The sequence below is a fragment of the Anser brachyrhynchus genome (assembly GCF_964034855.1).
Source record: "Anser brachyrhynchus genome assembly, chromosome: 2".
NCBI lineage: Eukaryota > Metazoa > Chordata > Aves > Anseriformes > Anatidae > Anser > Anser brachyrhynchus.
The window spans coordinates 84,853,266-84,870,758 of record NC_137695.1 but is presented as its reverse complement, the minus strand read 5'-3'; the positions used below and the strand labels follow the sequence as shown (position 1 = coordinate 84,870,758).

The following is a 17,493-nucleotide window of genomic DNA, read 5'->3' as shown; positions in this document are numbered from 1 at the left end:
GATATAATGATAACAGCAGGCATTCTCCCCACTTTCCGTTCAAATAAAGGACAGTACTAGGAAAATATTTCAAGATCTATATTCTAGGACATACTAAATATTACAGATGTCAGAACCTCTATTTTACAATAAAGAATGTCACAGTTGCAACATAACACAGGTATTCCATGATCTAGTAATGCACAAAGCTGAAAAAAGGGGGGAAAAAAGCATACACATACCTAAACTGAAGGAATAAGTAATAAACTTTATATTAAAGTAGCTCCCTTGTTATGAAACAAGCATATCTCCTTAGATGAGAGGCAGCATTCTCAAACAAGTACACTGAAAATGAACTTGTTTTACAGAAATGGAAAGTAATTTATATGCAATATCATGCTCTACCAATACTAGGAATGCTATGTTCTACCTACAGATACAGAAAAGGGTTGTAGTGTTGTTACAGAACACATTTTTAGGTACAGGAAAATAGAATTTGGTGGAATGTGTTCAGATATGTAGCCTAAGCTCATTTTCATCCAAGAACCTATAAATGATATGTATCTGGAGAAAAGATGTAAAAACTAGGCTGATACCATTATGTGAGGGAACAATACAAGGATATCCCTTCTAACTCTCTTTCTAACCTGATTGCTGCTAAAATAAAAGACAAAGATCACTTTATTTCAAGAGTAGGTGAACTGGGAACAGAAAACGGTTTCATTGCATTCTAGTTATCATATGCTTATGCCGATAAAAACTCGGGTATTATTGTAACAGAAAAACAGAAGGCTTTGGTTAGGATTTGAAATAATAAATCACTGCTGTGTGGGACAGCAAAGCACCACAAACATCCACAAGAAGTAGTGGGAAACTGTTAAGACCTGAAGTGAGAAAGCCATTTAGAAATTCCTCTGTCAATGACTCTCAGGAGCAGGTCTGCAATCAAGGCTGCTGGATAACAAGCACTAGCACCGACTATCAGGACTCCAGCATGTTACTGCAAACCCATACTGCCCGGTGGTTAAATTCACTAACTGTGCACCTGGGAGGGACAAGAAGAAAACCAGAAATAGCTGAACTGAGTGAGGAAGTGTATAAAGAGGAAGAATTTCTTCATGGATAACAAAAATTTGTAGGTGGTACATTATGAATGTAATAGAATTTCTAGTGAGATAAAATAAAAGTTGTTTGAAAGTTAGGAAGCATATGTGGCAAATATGAAATCCCAGACTCATAGAACAAGGCAACATAGCAAAGCCTAAAGCAACCCTGAAATAATAAGCTCAGTGTTATTTACTCAGATAGAGCATTATGTTTTACTTTCTATATCCATCCAGACATGGCATTACTCCAGATGTTTGTACGAAATGCAAGACAGATGAATATTCTTTCATAAGCAATACTTGGTAAAGTTTAATAGTAAGAAAAAATTGGGAGTTCTGTTTTGAATGAAAGAAATTATTGGAGATGTTAGAGATCAAGACCTAAAGATAAGGAACAAGCAATAATAGGTTTAAACATATTTAAACTCAGGATAAAGAAGTTCCCCTTGTCTTTGACTTTTATAGAAAAAAAAATTGTCTGAAATTTAGATTAAAAACAAGGATAAGCTACTACTGCAAATTTTTAAATGACCTCAGGATTAAGCAACTTCTTTCATGGAAGATTAATCATATTTTATGAAATAGTTTGCTAAACTCTCCACATATTGAAATCAGATATTATCTGAAAGCCATAATTTATCATTAGCCATTAGGATGATGGGCTTTATAGGAGCAATGGATAGAAAGAGCCTGGGTGAAAGATGGGCAGCAAGGATAACAGCTCAATTGCATTTACAGAGGACACAAAGAGGAAAAGTAATTTCCTCTAGCCTTCTGTCTAGGGATGTGTAAGGTTGATCGGGAGCTCTTTTCACAGAATCACAGAATCGTCTAGGTTGGAAGAGACCTCCAAGATCATCTAGTCCAACCTCTGTCCTAACACTAAGAAGTCCTCCACTAAACCATATCACTAAGGGCTACATCTAAACGTCTTTTAAAGACCTCCAGGGATGGTGACTCAACCACCTCCCTGGGCAGCCCATTCCAATGCCTAACAACCCTTTCAGTAAAGAAGTTCTTCCTAACATCCAACCTAAACCTCCCCTGGCACAACTTTAGCCCATTCCCCCTCATCCTGTCACCAGGCACGTGGGAGAATAGACCAACCCCCACCTCTCTACAGCCTCCTTTAAGGTACCTATAGAGAGCGATGAGGTCTCCCCTGAGCCTCCTCTTCTCCAGGCTGAACAACCCCAGCTCCCTCAGCCGCTCCTCGTATGACAGAAGGACAGAAAGACAGTTTTTTGGCAGGAAAATTTCTGCTGGCACATGTTACACCTTTATGAGGAGCCTCTGCCTACAAAACCTTGTCAGTGGGCTAAGGTAGACATGATGTGAATTACACCAGGAGTATAAACCTCTTCTTTCCACAAATAACCTGATTTGCTGATGGTGATGTTACTTCTGTGAAACTCTACAGGTGGTATGCAATACTAGGAGTGGCAGAAGTCACACAGTATTCCGTGTAACAGAAGTTTCCTGTCTATTAAAAGACCAGACTATGGAACAACAGTAGAACAGTACCCAAACTGGGCTTTTGGGACAGGATTAGATATGTTTCTGAAGGTGACCACAAGAAGAAACTTGCATGCAGGAAGATTCACAGTGTGCAGCTACGCAGACAGCAATCTCTGACTAGGAAGGAAGTCTCATACTTCCATTTGGGAAACACTGAATTTTGGCATAATTAATTGCAATTTGTAAAATCTATGTTTTCATTGTCAACCTATCTCCCATTTTGCAAGAAATATACACTTTTAAAATGGAGTGTGTGCTTGGTTTACAGGAAAAAAAAGCCAAGTAAATTAAGAACATCTTTTGTATGATTAAACCTTAATTTTTGGAAGCATTTTATACCTTAAAAGACCAACTGTCAATTTTGAGTGTTCCTAATCACCCTCTCTGCCCAGCACAGCCTAAGGCTGCTATTGATAGTATTGAACGGAAGTGTTCCCTTTTTATTTCTAGGAAATAAAATCAGATGGTTACAGACATCACACAAGCATGACTCATATGAAAGCTGAGTGCATTATCAGAAATCAAAAAATTAGACAAATCTCTTCCGATAGACTTAGCCTATGCTGTTAAGAAAACCAAAAACAAACGTGGCAGCTTCTGGCTACAAAGCATATACAACTGTTCACAGATATCTGGATCTGATACCAAAAGGTATCATTACATCTATTACTTTGTTCTCTGAACTTTACTACTAGCACAGAATAGGTTTCCTCTGATGTGCAAAGTAGAACTCTTTTTTTTTTTCCCTGACCTTTCATAGGCTTAAATTTTGAATCTTTTCTGTCCACAAATGAAAATGGCTATTTGAGGTGAACCAGCTCAGAATGTATTTAACACTGCCTCAGAAGTCAGCTTACTAACAAGTAACTCAACAAGGTCAAAATTTTATGAGAATTTTTTTCATATGCCAGAAAACCCAAGCCATAAAACAGAAGGTATGCCCCAATCTACATGGGTTGAAGACAAACACCACCTAAAACTTCTCTGTGCATTTGGGTGGAGGTTTTATGAAAATATAACCAGACACCCATATTTCACCTATGCAACATCTCCAGCACAAGCAGCAGTTTGCAAGTTGTTCTTTGCAGATAAATAGTTGCAGCAAACTCCTTGTGCACCCAAGATTCTCTTGCTTTATTTTTTGCTTCTTCTTTCCATTAAGTGTCCATGAATATGCACCACCCTGTGCTGCCATGTTGTACTCACAAAATGCATTTCTCCATTTCTAACTCCAGAATGGAAAAAAACGGAGGTGACTCCTTACTCTGTGTTATCATACAAGTCACAGGAATCCTACTTCACTGAGAGCTCTGTCAACTCCACGTAACACAAAAGACATTAAGGCCAAAACCACACCTGCCAAGATGATCTGCTCCACACACGTTTCGCACAGGCCAACAAGCCAATTACCTCTTTTGCACAGCCGTATCTACAGACCGGTTTCGTGCTCACGAGCTGGCGTGGGTAGTTCACAGAGCTGTGCAGCTCTTGGCACTTCTAACTGTGCTGAGAGCGCGAGCGCTGGCATACCACTACGGCACGAGTAGGGTGAGTGCTTTATCAGTCTGTCATGAGGATGTGGGTGCACTTGTTTCCTGGCCCATGCTACAGACAAAATATTTACTGATGTACTTCCGTGCTGCCAGTTCAGATGCCAAAAATCTTTCTACGTTCTGCTTCTACAGATGCTACCATAAGTCACTGTCACTTTCTAATGAGTTTCAGTAACTGCTTCCTGCAGTGGATGAGGGAACACCTGGTTACTTGTGCAGGATTTGAATTTGCCACAGGCTAATCATTACAAGGTGATCATTACCTCCTTTCCATCTCTGAAGCTACTACTAATTGCTCCTGCTTTCCTGGTTTCAGTGCTCTCACCTTTCCATTCTCCCCCTCTATATATACTTTACCAGCTGTTATTACTCCTGTGTTAATTCAACTTTCACATTTTGAAGCACAGCAATAAAGCTAGATTTTAAAGGGTTGTTTTATTTAGGCAAGGGTTGTAAGTCACTTACACAGCATGAAATGACACCACGTACCCAAGTCACACTCATCTCAGGACAAGCAAGCTCAGACGTGAAGTAATATGAAGTAATATTCCATCAGTATGGGATTGATGCATAAAAAGTCCATTTCATCATGTAGGCACAACTTAAGATAAGGGAACCCTAAGTGACACGTTCTACGTGACTGCATTGAAACAGGAAATCAGACGATAGGTTGCTGTACTGAAGTGGAGGGAAATTACAAATGACTTTGTTGTAATGTTGTCATAGTATTACCTTTGGACTTGCAAGATGACACATCAATGAGCAATGCGGATTAGCCTGAAGTTAGATAAACATGTAAAAAGTGAGGATTACAAGGCCACTTTTATACAGAAAGTATGTTTTGATTTTTTTTTTTTCTCTGAGGGTGAGTAAGCATCTGTTTTGGGGACAGGGCACTGAGGTTTTATTTCATGATTTGTGAAAAGAAAGATAAAGGAACTGGAAAAGAAGGTGAAACTGAAGCAAGAAGGGAAGTAATGGGCATACAGGTTTGGTAAGACAGGAATGGGTAGCTTATGGAAAGATGGGATAGCAAAGGATGAGAGAGCACAGGAAAGGAGAAGGCTAGACAGAGACATTAAAATGGAGTCAGCATTTAGATCCAACAGGACAGGAACATACTGGACTGTCACGTCTTGGAGAGTTCTGCCAGTGCCTTCTAGCGCTCTCTCCCTGAGAAGCATGCAAATCCACCCGGGCACCCTACTGGTCTATAAAATGTCTGCAGAAAAACTTAGGCAGCTGGTGTCACGCACAGGAGGGTGCCCGCGGCAACCCCTGTGCTAGCCCTGAGGAACAAGCAAAAGGAGAAACAGCTTCCCTGAATGCTGCTGGCTCCTTTAGCCTTCCCCAGGCCTCCTGCTGGAAAACAATCGCATGTGAGCTTGAAGACAGGCTGAGGATCTCAGCAGTGTGAGATAGCTGGACCCGAGTTACAATCCGTAACACCCCACTGCCTGAAAGCCATGGCAGACCACAGCTGATGAAACAGATACCAAAGGCTGTCAGGATTGCTGGTGGTGAGAGCCCCTGATGTGGCTCTGCTCCTAAGCCTGACTCTTTGCAGTGGCCTTCTCCTGCCTGCAAAAGGGAAGTGACCATTAAGGAAAAGGAAAAAAAAAAAGAAGTAATTCACACTCTTGAAGTGAGAAGACTGGCATGAATTTAATTGGATGCAGTATGCTAGCAGCGAAGACATGCTTGTTTTACCCAAATCTTAGCGTGCTGATACCAGTGATAAGAAGCAAAGGTGACCAAAGGAAGGTATAGAATATGTAATGACGGTGTTTGAACTGCATCTTTTCATCCGGAGCTACTCTCAACACCTTTGAACTCAGCCTCTGACAGAGGATAAAAAAATGAAGTCCGAGCTAAAGATGCTTGGTGCTGACAGAGCATTTCCAAAGGCAGCGCAGGCTGTAAACATTGATTCTGAGATGTAAAAGCTGGCTCTTGGGTCAGCACTAGGGCTTGCTCCGTAATATCAGATCCTCACGTCTTAACAGGGTTTAGCAATGAATACACAGCAACTTTACATGGTCAGCGCTTCTGTAACGACGTTAAGCTCCCCCTGAGGCTCCCCCTGAGGACTGCCACCGGGACCAGGGCTCAGTGTTGTAGGCATTGGTTTCACTGCTGGCCAGTGGCTATTACAATGTTAAACGACAGGATGATTATTTTATGCTCATATTTAGGGCGACTAGGGACAGAAAGGGAAGGTGGATAAGGATAAAGGAAGCAACATCTTATCCCTGTTACTCAGAAATCTAATTATTTAAGAACTGCTCCAAAAGACAGGACTTTATTCACAGTTTACACAATTTGTGCACAACTTTCTCTGTGAGAACGTGCCACAAATAACTGAGACCACCCTTTAACAAAAGGCGTTTGTGTTTGTCCACCTTTTAGAGGCTATACTTCATTAAAAATTGGGCAAAGATGACTTGGGAACCCCAGAGTTTTGAAGCCAATATATTGAAAAGGTTTGTATTAGAAGAGATGGATGGAATAAGGAGAGGCATCCAAAATGTCCATCCGTAAGTATTTACTCTGAATATATTAAAATACTGTCAGATGTTTTATCAATAAATCAGAATTTCCTCAGGCCTCATACTTGGCATGATTTATCTGCAGCTAAGAACTGTTGAGTCAGATGACTGCCCAGTTTGCATTAATGCAACAGGAAAGAGAAGTAGGAGGAAAGGTGAGGTGACCCTTGTTGCACACTTACGCCACCGCTACTCCAAAAATTCAATTTCTAAAATTAAAGAGGGGCACGCACACTGCCAAGGTGATTTTCTTTTCTGAAGTATACTCAAAGAGCACATGATTTTATTAGTGTGTATGTTTATCAGGAGATCCCATGAGAACACCTCCTTTGTGTGCACAAAGAATGACTCAGCTGGATCACCCTGGCACTCAGAGTAGATAATGAAATGGAAATAACTTCATCTATCAACAAATTGTGAGGTCCACTGATGCCAAATTTCATCTCATTCAGCATGTCAGCCATCTGACAGGTGGCAACTTCACAAAGCAAGAGCTATGGGATTGAAAACACATAAACACACATCTTTTTACACATTCATTGTGTAAATAGAGCCTTTTTGTTTCAATCCATTTTCAATATCTATGAATAAAGCAGCTGATAAAAGATGAAAATCATAAAGGTTGAACAAGGAGTGCTCTTTCAAACTGGGACATCTGCTTTCGCACTGAGTAAGGAGGATCTCTGTTATTGTAAAAAATTGCTGAAACAAAAATGAATTAAGACAATAAAATAAGAGCTCAGCCCATCTTTTTAGCCTCAGAATTAGGCAGCTTAGTTAAGTGAAAACCACATCTGTTTAATACAACAATTATATATAATTTCATGAGATAAAAATTATCTGTTCATGTAACATCTTTCATTCTTCAGAGGAAAAAAAAGCGACATCTAAATGGTACTACTATCCATCCAGGCTGCATTTTGGGCAAATAGTTTTAAGGGACTAAAAGAGTTCATATATCATGAGGCCAAGTCCTCTGTGGTGAGCCATGGTTTTTCTTCCCCGGAAGGGCTGAGATGTCCTTAACTGCCTGCATTTTTATTAACATGTAACAAGTGCACTCTGAAATGGCGATAGCCAAGAAGACAGTGTTATTTAATCTACACTGTATTTATTCCCTTATCAGTCTGCAATTAATCTTGAGCATAGGGCAATAGGGTCACAGATGTAAACAAAAATATATTCAGAAACCGTGAAAAAAAATTGTCTGGAGTACTGGCAGTCAGATGGGGAAAACTGCAATTCTAACACCAAATACTTATAAATTGAAGTTCAGAATGTAGCATTTTAAAAATATCAGACAATTGCAGCCATGTCATGCTGATCCAAGAATTTTTATGATTCATGTCAACAAAAACTCTGTAGCTGCAGTCTGTAGGAACTATTTAGAGAGCAAAGAAGAAGGGTTTCCACATAAAGTGATTAAGCAAGTGAAAAATAACTGGTGAGATGATTCCATTTCAGTTAGAAACTTAAACGCCAAAAGCTCCATAAATCTACTCCATAATCCTTTTAAGACCTGTCTTAGGTTCATTTTGTGGAGGCCGAAGCAAAGGAAATAGCAGGAAAGATAAAAGTATAGATACCTTAAATTAAAATTAGAGACTTTTGGATTAGGAGACATTTGAGCCTGTGGTTTAAGTTAGGAAGAAAGTGCCAATGGATTTGCTCAATAATCTCAGTAGTCTGCCTAGCCCTCATTTTGCTAATGCCATGACAGATCGAGTAACCATTGCCTCTCCTCATCGCTGCAAGCCGTACAGGTCCGTAAGGACTCCATCTGCCTCAGCTAATTATTTCAGAACCGATTTTTACGCCAGTATCAAGCAGTCCATGATGGGGCATGCTAATGAACCACAGAGGCAGGGGCAAAGGGCAGCTAGTGGGAAGGAATAGTATAAAATACAGGACCAAAATTTTCCTCTCGTTCCGTGTTGATCTCACTCTTACTCACACTACCCATCTTTAAAATGCAAAATTTCAAACATGGGCAGGAAAAGGCAATTTGGTCCGTAATGATCGCTCAGAGGCCTCCAGCTTCTCTGTGTCACAGAGGATGGACATCTCAGTGCCTCAGACAGTTCATCAGGACCTTTCCCACCTATCTGCAGGCCAGACTGTGACCTTATCAGGCCGTAATGAAAAATGTTCTCCAGCAATCAGCCTTCTTCGCCCACAGTTGTATATCTGTGTTTACTCGCCTTCCTTCTCTGAACCTTTCCAGCTTTTCAATTCTTCTTACATGTAATGGTAGGGGGAAAAAAATGGAGGCATAATGAACAGGTAGTAAAAGGAATGAACCTTTAGTAGTTGTTCGATTTGAGACAGTGGGGCAGTGATGGGGAGGAAAAAAGTGCCTTTTGTTTCCTTCACCCTCCATTTTTCCAAGCTTTCTAATCTAAAATATTAATGAATGGTCTCCACAATGCATACTCAGTTCTCACAAAATGTACGTCACAAAACGTGACCTACAGTCACCTCTCAACGCTTCTGTGTCTTATGTCTGTCTGAAACATTAAAGTGTTAGCTCTTTCCTGAATGCTCTTCCCCAGCCCATCTAAATTTTGCTCCTCCGCATGTTTCTGTCTCCAGTGATTCCAGTCCCTAGACTTACAGTGGATTCCTGTCCCTCTCCTGTGACCCATTCCCAGAGTCTTCTGTATGACCAAACTTGGCTTCCACACCTCTGGTCTTTCCCCCGATCCTATTCAAAGTGACTGGTATTTATCTTCATCCATGCAAAAGCAGTACTCTGGGGCCCAACCAGAGAGGGACAACGGTGGATTGAGGAATAGTTTCAGAGAGGAACAGACAGCTCTGCTGTCTGCTCCAGGCTGCCACACGGGCTGTTACAGCTACTTACAACCAGGAAGAAGGACTGAGTGTCACAACAGCACACCAAGGGACCTGGCTGGTCCCTGGGACATGCAGTAGCTGATGGCTACTGCCATTAGCAGCAGCCCATACCTGCCACCCTCAGGGACGGAGGGTATGCGTGGACTGCTGGCCTTCTGCTGGTGGCATCCCCACAAGCACTCAAGATGATCTGAACTCCCGTCTGACACCATGTCAGCTCCTGTTTGATGTAAATGGGAGTGATACGGCGATGACTGATCTACAGCTATGCAAAGACAAAGGATTTGGTGCAGTACAGAAAGCTGGACAAGGATATGCAGGTTGAGGTCTTAACTCAGCTGCAGCCTTCTTCACAATTCTGGAATTTTCCTTACTTTTTGTTCGTTTGTTTCTAAGTAGAAACATGTTTCTGGGAAGCCAGTTTATACTGAGTTGAGACAAAAGAAAGAGATGGGTCACAGTGCAGGAGCACCCATCAGATGCATACAGCCTTGTGCCAGGCACAGACAACCACAGAAAACTTGAGAGAATACAGCAGGTATGAATCTGTGTGTCTTTGTCTGACACTAATTACTTCAAAAAATTAATCATTAATCGCTCTGCTTGTTTTGGCCCATATTAATAAAAGTTTTATGTAGCGGTACCTGTACATGTGTCTATTTGCTGATTCACATTCAGCAAAGATAATTAGCAAGCACCACTAGCTATATACAGACCTCCTGTGTAAGCCACTTTCATGTGATGTGTCTTGTTAGCCTATGTCCACAGCTTTTATTTGCTAGTAAAGGAATAGTAGGCGTGATATTTGGGATTTGGAGAATTATAACAACTGCCTGTGCCTGCTGTGTGACCACTTTTTATAAATAATTCTGAGAAACTCAGAGTGCGTAAAACTGAATCATAAAGATTCAGACTACAGACACACTAATCCTCTACAAAGGTAGAGCTACTCATAGATTAGCTTGTTACACTGGATGCGCACAGTTCAGAAAAAGAAGCTGTGGTCACATCTCTGGGCAAGCTTTCTTATGAATATTTTAAAAATCTGCCTCAACTAGTCTAGAACTGCCATGGCCGGCTAGAAATGCTTCCTCAGAGTCAGCCTAGTGATGTAAAATACAGTTATGCATTCAAAATGCAGAAGTAAAATTAAGTAAAATTGCAAGTTCAAGACCTCTGAAGTTAGGAGATGCCAGACCAAGGTGCCTTTTATGAACCACTGCTTCTCCCCTCCCTCCTTGCCTTATGGACAGTACACACAGTGCAAACATATTCAGTGTTTGTTGTGCAGTAGCCTCATTCTCCACAGCATGACCTCAGGCCTTCATTGAAGATTGTCCAACACAGAGAAAAAAACAGAGCCCTGGTGGACTACTCTGTGACACTCAACATTTAGTTCAAATGCATCACAAACAATGCTTTCTCTACCTGTAAAGTGAGACATTTTTCTCACTTCCTATTTGGAGACTGAAGGAATTAAGACAAAAAATGCCTATGAAATACAAATACTGTGAGACACTTCAGAGTAAGTTTTAAATTTCCCTTTATACCACTATTCATATGTTTGAGACACTGCTTCCATAGGTTAGTTAGTTATGTTTGTTCTCAACACACCTGTGAACAATCCACTAATGAATAAAACTAGGTATCAGGAAAAGATAATGTGAATGATTTCACAGCTATGACATCAGAACTTTGGGATGCAAAAGAGATAAAAGTCAATTTTAAGTGAGAAGTTGAACTGCCAAATATGAGATTTTTGTTTTCATTTAGCAAATACTTTCTACTCATTGCTTAGAAAAGTTAGAAGTGCTCAAGATGGAATCCCCCTTCAGTATGCTGTGCAGTCTGAACCTTATCTTTGGGAGTAAATGAGGCATGGACAGATAATGTTCAAAACAGGACGTGATAATAACTGTTGTGTAATGCAGTCACAAGAAAGACAAATTATGTTGTACAGACATCCTTGACTTTGTTACTTTTAACTTTGCAAACACAGTAACATTTTAACTGTCTGATGTGTCCATGACGTTTTATTTTAAATTGAAAAAAGACCACCCAACCAAAAAGAAACTCCAGCATATGACATCCTAATTGCATTTATGAGTGATTAGCAGAGCTGCGACTGTTGGCTTTGGCATATATATATGATTCTTAATTACAACCATAAATGGCAAATAGCAATGTAGTTTCATTATGAGGGAGGCCTAAACAGAGGAATATTGGACACTGACAAAAGCTTCACAGATATTTCCTAACAATGAAGAGCATCAAGCTTACAGCTCTGTGGGGAAGCCTGCTCCCCTGTGAGCACATGCATCTGCCTGTTCTCTCCCAGTCTGTATTTCTTAGGGACAACTATTGTCCTGTCCATGATTCTATCAGCATTTTATTTCTTGAATGTCATTCTCATCACCCTGTTGTTCACTCTCTTTGCACCTATCTCCTGATCCCATGAACAAACCATCCAACCAAGCAAATTCAGCTTCCAACTCTGTCCTCCTGCTTTAACAAATCTCAGTTCCTCTCCTGCTTGTTCCCCACACAGTCCATCTCTATTGCTCCTCTTCTCCATCACTGTTTTCCATTTGCCCACATTCCTTATTCTCCTTCCTATCTACATTCCTATTTGAGTCTTATCTTTTGGTGATACTCCTCAGAAATTTTTGTACTAGTTTTCTTCACTTACCCATATTTCTTTCCATTTACTGCCCTCATCCTTCCCTAACATTTTTCTTAAGTTTTCACCTCTTCATCCAGTTTCTGCCAAATGCCCATCCATGCTAGGACCTCCCTGCCACCAATCTCCTCTGCTGCCATCCACCCAGATTTACTTTTCTACAGAATCACAGTATGAAGACAATCCTAATCATGTCAGTCATTCAATCTGTTTCTCCTCACCCCCAAATGAATTAAAAAAATGGGAAAAAACAAACAACGGAGCAAATTATAAGGGCTTATATTGTTACATCATGCTTTCTCAACAGAAGATTTTGCTCAGATCAAACAACATCTTACCAAGACTGTTGATGACATTGTAGACCCAGAAATCTTGTGTACATGAAAAGTGAAAAATTGCCTACTGTTCCAGGACTGTCAGCTGTGAATTTTACTGCAACTCTTCTTTTAAAATAATTCTGAAAAATGTTCTGACTTATTAAAATTCTGCCTTGCAATCAATGCCTTGCTTTCACTTGAAATGATGCTGACATTTCAGGTGACGATTCACCATTGCTAGAGAGGCTGTGCAGAAGGCGGTTGTCACATTAGCCCTTCCAAGGAAGGGGAAGTCATCCTCTTTGTTTTTGAGGAAGCTGAATTTGGACAACTACCTTGAAAGATGGCATTCAGTCACAGAGTACTGGGCAGCAGGGGACTGAAGAAAAACAAAAACGGCTCAAGGGAGCAGAGAGAAGGACATACAGAGGAATACTAGAGAAAATCAAAAGGTCAAGGTAATGCCTGGAGCAGCAGTGAAGGAAAGGGCACGTTTTGTGGCAGAAGGGAACAGTGTATCAGTTAGGAGAGTGAAAAAAAGTAATGGAAAATAGGGAATTAACCTGCTTATTCAATGTCTAGGGTTACATCTCCTAACAGAGGTGTTAGCCTGTGGGAAAACTGTCTCAGTGTATGCAACTTATGAGCACAAACACTTGTAGACATCTGCTCTACTTATATATTGGGTGGCATGTCCCTCACTCCTTTTTGCTACTGGTTAGCCTTAAATTGCTGATCCCAGCAAAGGATCTATCCACTCACTGCATGCTTCTGCAAACAGAAGAGCTGCTAAATGACCGGTACACTAACCTTTAAGAAAAGGCTCCAGCTTTCTTGCTACAGCTGGCATTCTCTGCATCATCCTTAAGAAGTTCACCTAACTGCTTTCATCTGTTTACCAATTTGAAAATCATAGTGTTAAGGAGTACCAGCTACCTGATGGCTGAGTGTTTAAGAAGTGACATTAGAATTACTCACACCACCACACTACAATTCATTATATTATTTTTGCATACTGAAACTACGCTGTTTGAAAGTTACTTTTGCAGTGGTGATGCTGAAGTCTTGTGTCATGACCTCACAGTGTAGTACAGCCATACTGCAATTACAAAATATATTCCTTAAAATATACTCCACAGGGATTTTGCCTACAAACTTCCAATAAAATTCTCTCCATTACAAACAAAACCAAAAATTAAATTGCAAATGCAGGGAGGCAATTTTTCTGCTCACAACTACATTGTCTTCTGCCAGCATCAGAAAATAATCAGGAAAAACATTATAAGAAAATGTACCAATTTTTAGTTTTAAAGAATAAAATGCTCCAAATACTTCTGGGTTCTGAAAAGCACATTTTTAGCAACTTACTTTCACTGGCTGCATAGTCCTGTGGATCAAGTATCCCTGATTCCTGCAGTGATCTAATACAGGAGTCCACCAGCTCCAGACCAGTAGTGAGCTCATCTTCTATATCCTTCTGACCATCTGTAATAACATCAACACAAAAAAGTGAAAGAAAGGCAAAAGTTAAAACCAGTTGCATGCGATCATGTACAGTTACAGCTGATGAACGAATGGAGAACACACCAAGATTACATGTTTACAGGAGGCTGGTCGTATTGATCCAGGAAAACTATGCCATCTTTTGAAAGTGTGGCCTTGGATTAATAAAAGCTAATTGAGAAAGCTCAGGTCTCACCTTAAGAAAAAGCTAGAGGTGTTCAGCAATGCCCCCTCTTGAAAGACTGCACTATTCTAGGTGTCCTTTTTGCCAACCCTAACAACTTTTGCCAAGTTTTGCCATTTTTTTCGGTAGTTTTCACACACTAGCAATAAAAACAAAACAAACAAACAAAAAACCACCCCTGCATAAATGCACATTGATTTCCCCTCTACCTTCTTTTGGAAGTATGACCCCTCTGGTAGGAAATATATGTAGTACTCTAATGATAAGTACATTACCTTGTGTTTGCCAGTGAAACTGCTCTTCCGTTGAACTGTAAAGAAAGAAGAAGTGTTATTTTTTTATGAAATGACTCAGTAGCATGCCATATTCAGCTCTAAATCTGTTCTGAAGAAACTGACTTAAGAATAAATAATGGATTTTATCCAGTACTATTTTTTTTTTTCTGGAATGACTCGCAGAGCATTCATTCAGCAGGACAGAAACATCTTCGTTTCTTAACTAAATAATTTAAAACATGCATGTAGAAATCACACTCTTGGTCTTAATATACAAATTACACTGTTTCAAAGTAATAATGTTAACATTTTGCCCTTTTTTTGGATCCTATTTGTCTGATTTTTCTTTTTTGTAGAGAAAGCTACAAATTGTTTTCTCAAGTGAACAGTTACATGTGATTTCTAAATGAATTTATGTGCCTGATTCCCTGTTCTACTGATCATTATGTGCATTTCTATTATTCAAATGTGCAGCTAAGTTAATTCAATTGGCCTACACAAGAGAGTAAATTTAGATATGTTTGTGCTTCCACGTACAAGCACTTAAGCAATGGAAGCTCTTAATTTTAAAACAATGAGGATGCATACAAGAGGAAAGGTTAGGTAATTTTTTTTTCTATAGTTGATAAAATGAAGGATATATTCAATTAGGCAATGAGAACACTTTCCTCAAAGGCATAATCTGCTTATCCTTCACTATAGATCTTTCTCACATGCCAAATAGACAAAAAAGTTTCAAGTTACTCAGCAATAATTATTCTTTTAGTAACAGTGAACTGACTATTATAATTATCATTACAACTTATTCTATAGATTTTTACACAATTTTTATAGGGGAGAACAAAATCACCTGTTGCATCTATTGGAAAAAAAAAAGACAAATTATTTTTAACTGTTCAAACTAAAAAAAAAGAAAAAATTACGATGTAGAGAACAAATGTTCTTTTTAATGAGCAAATGGATTTTAAATCTCAAATTGTTTTCCCTTTTCCCAGCGGATGCTGGATCTCTTATGAATATGTGAGTACAGCTCGTAGTATCCATTTTCTGTGAACAAGAATAATGCAAATGATATAAAATGCTTCTTTTTGGAGTCCTTTTTTTTTACAGGAAAATAACCTAGGTTAATTATTAATCAAATTTGATAGTTAAAAAAAAAAAAAAAAAGGATAATTGCCTACTTTACATATAAACAGTACTAAAAGCACGTTTTAATTTCCAGCTGGCATCAGAAGTGTTAATCCAACAAATTCAAATCTATAGATCATCATTAATTTCCAAATATCTACCATCTGTGGTTTATTTTGATGCACTGGAGAGGGAATTCATAGATTAAGAAGCTATCCTTTCGATGAGACACTCAGCTAAAATGCTTGCATTCAAGTTCATTGAAGTTAATAATATTGAAGATAAACATAGCCAGAGTCTTCAGGCAAATACTAATGGCAAAGCACTGAACTGGAAGAAATGACTTTAATTTAAATTACCTTTTCTAATGTAGCCTTGACTACATTTGGTGGTGACTTGGGACAGTGGCTCTTTTTGAAATATTAATTTTTCCAATTTGAAATTCTTTTTGCCCGATTTTCAAAACCATTGAACAACTGCAGCTTCAGCTGACACACTGGGACTTGAAAGCATTTTTCCTTTTTGGAATTAGGGCCATCCGTAATGAGCAATATGCTGTTTCCCACTATAAAGTCCCTATTCCAGGTGGTGATGGGTACCACCTCAGAAGACACCACAAAATTCAGTACCTCAGATGGCATTCTTGCTGGCAAAACAAACTACTCAAGCTTGCTGGCAACAACACAGGGATGTAGAAGACTGCGTCATCTCATCCAAGTCAGTGAGAAAAGCAAATGAAGTCTGTGCATAAAGAATGAGCTATCATTTTCAGCAATTCCCTTTTTAAGCAGTAAATTCATATAAAATGTGGAAGTTTGTTATCGGCACAGTACAGATAGCATTAAATGAATCACTAGTGTCTGATCTGTAGTGATCGTTAATGTCACCAGTCTGATTTTCACAGAAACTTTTTAATGTATTCATCTTAGGAAAACTTAAATGAGAACGTCTAAAAAAGGACTGCAACAAATTTTAGCTGTATTTTGGCTCTTCCAGTTTTAGTCAGGTTCCTATTCACAGATACTGTAATGGTCTTTTAATAAATAATCTAACCTACAGAGTGAAGGTAACAGACTGACCAACGAACTTTTCATCCTGATGTTAACTTCGGCTTCAACGTATTAAAAATTTATCTGCTCCCACAAGGATAGCAACATACTGTTATGAAAAGAGTGCTGCTTTCGCTAGTTAAATTTGTGCTCTTGAGCTTTTAAGCAGTCCCATATAGTTGTGTATTTTGGGGCCTCTTCCTGGTTACAAACCAATGCCTCAGTCTTGCAGACAAACACATGGAAGGTTTACCTAGAAAAATCCTATTAGCACTTTACATAGTTTAAATTTAGGTACCCCGGTATTTCTTTGCTTTTGGTTTGGTTTTGATCCTAACTTTTTTTTTTTTTTTTTTTAAACTGTTTCCTGATTTTGGCCTGAAAAGAATTCCTGCCTGAAGCAACCAAGCGCGACTTGCAGGGAGTCTCTAGTCTCTCGCATGGGTGCGCCAAATCAGCTCCAGTGAGTAAAATCCCTTTTCTGTTCTTTTCTTTTAGGTATTTTTCTGCTATACAAGAGATCAGTGCCACTGACTGCATACTGACATCAAATACATGGAAACAAAACAGAACAAAAATAACAGAAGTATTCCCCCCTTAATTATTTTTTTAAGCACATTCAGCAAAATAAAGCTTTCTGCTTTATAGTTTTCCCAAAGGAAAGGTCGTAAGTTCACTATTAACAACTTTTCTGCACATTCCTGTCCCTCATTATATAAGTTTGTAAACTACCAGCTTGGACCAAGGAAGGCGAAAAACAAAGCACTTTATTGCAAAGTTGTGAACCAAACTTTTT

At 39.3% G+C, this 17,493-nt stretch overlaps 1 protein-coding gene across 12 annotated transcripts in view; it reads right to left on the bottom strand.

The window, feature by feature from the left end:
- The window catches only part of CTNND2 (catenin delta 2), a 645,658-nt gene that overhangs the window by 291,952 nt on the left and 336,213 nt on the right, over window positions 1-17,493 (bottom strand). For all 12 annotated transcript variants that reach the window (XM_080578781.1, XM_080578780.1, XM_080578782.1 and 9 more), the window contains 2 exons: window positions 14,521-14,555; window positions 13,927-14,043 (listed from right to left, as the gene is read on the bottom strand). In XM_080578781.1, the coding sequence (XP_080434907.1) occupies window positions 13,927-14,043; window positions 14,521-14,555 (152 nt within the window). The remainder of the gene's footprint in view (window positions 1-13,926; window positions 14,044-14,520; window positions 14,556-17,493) is intronic.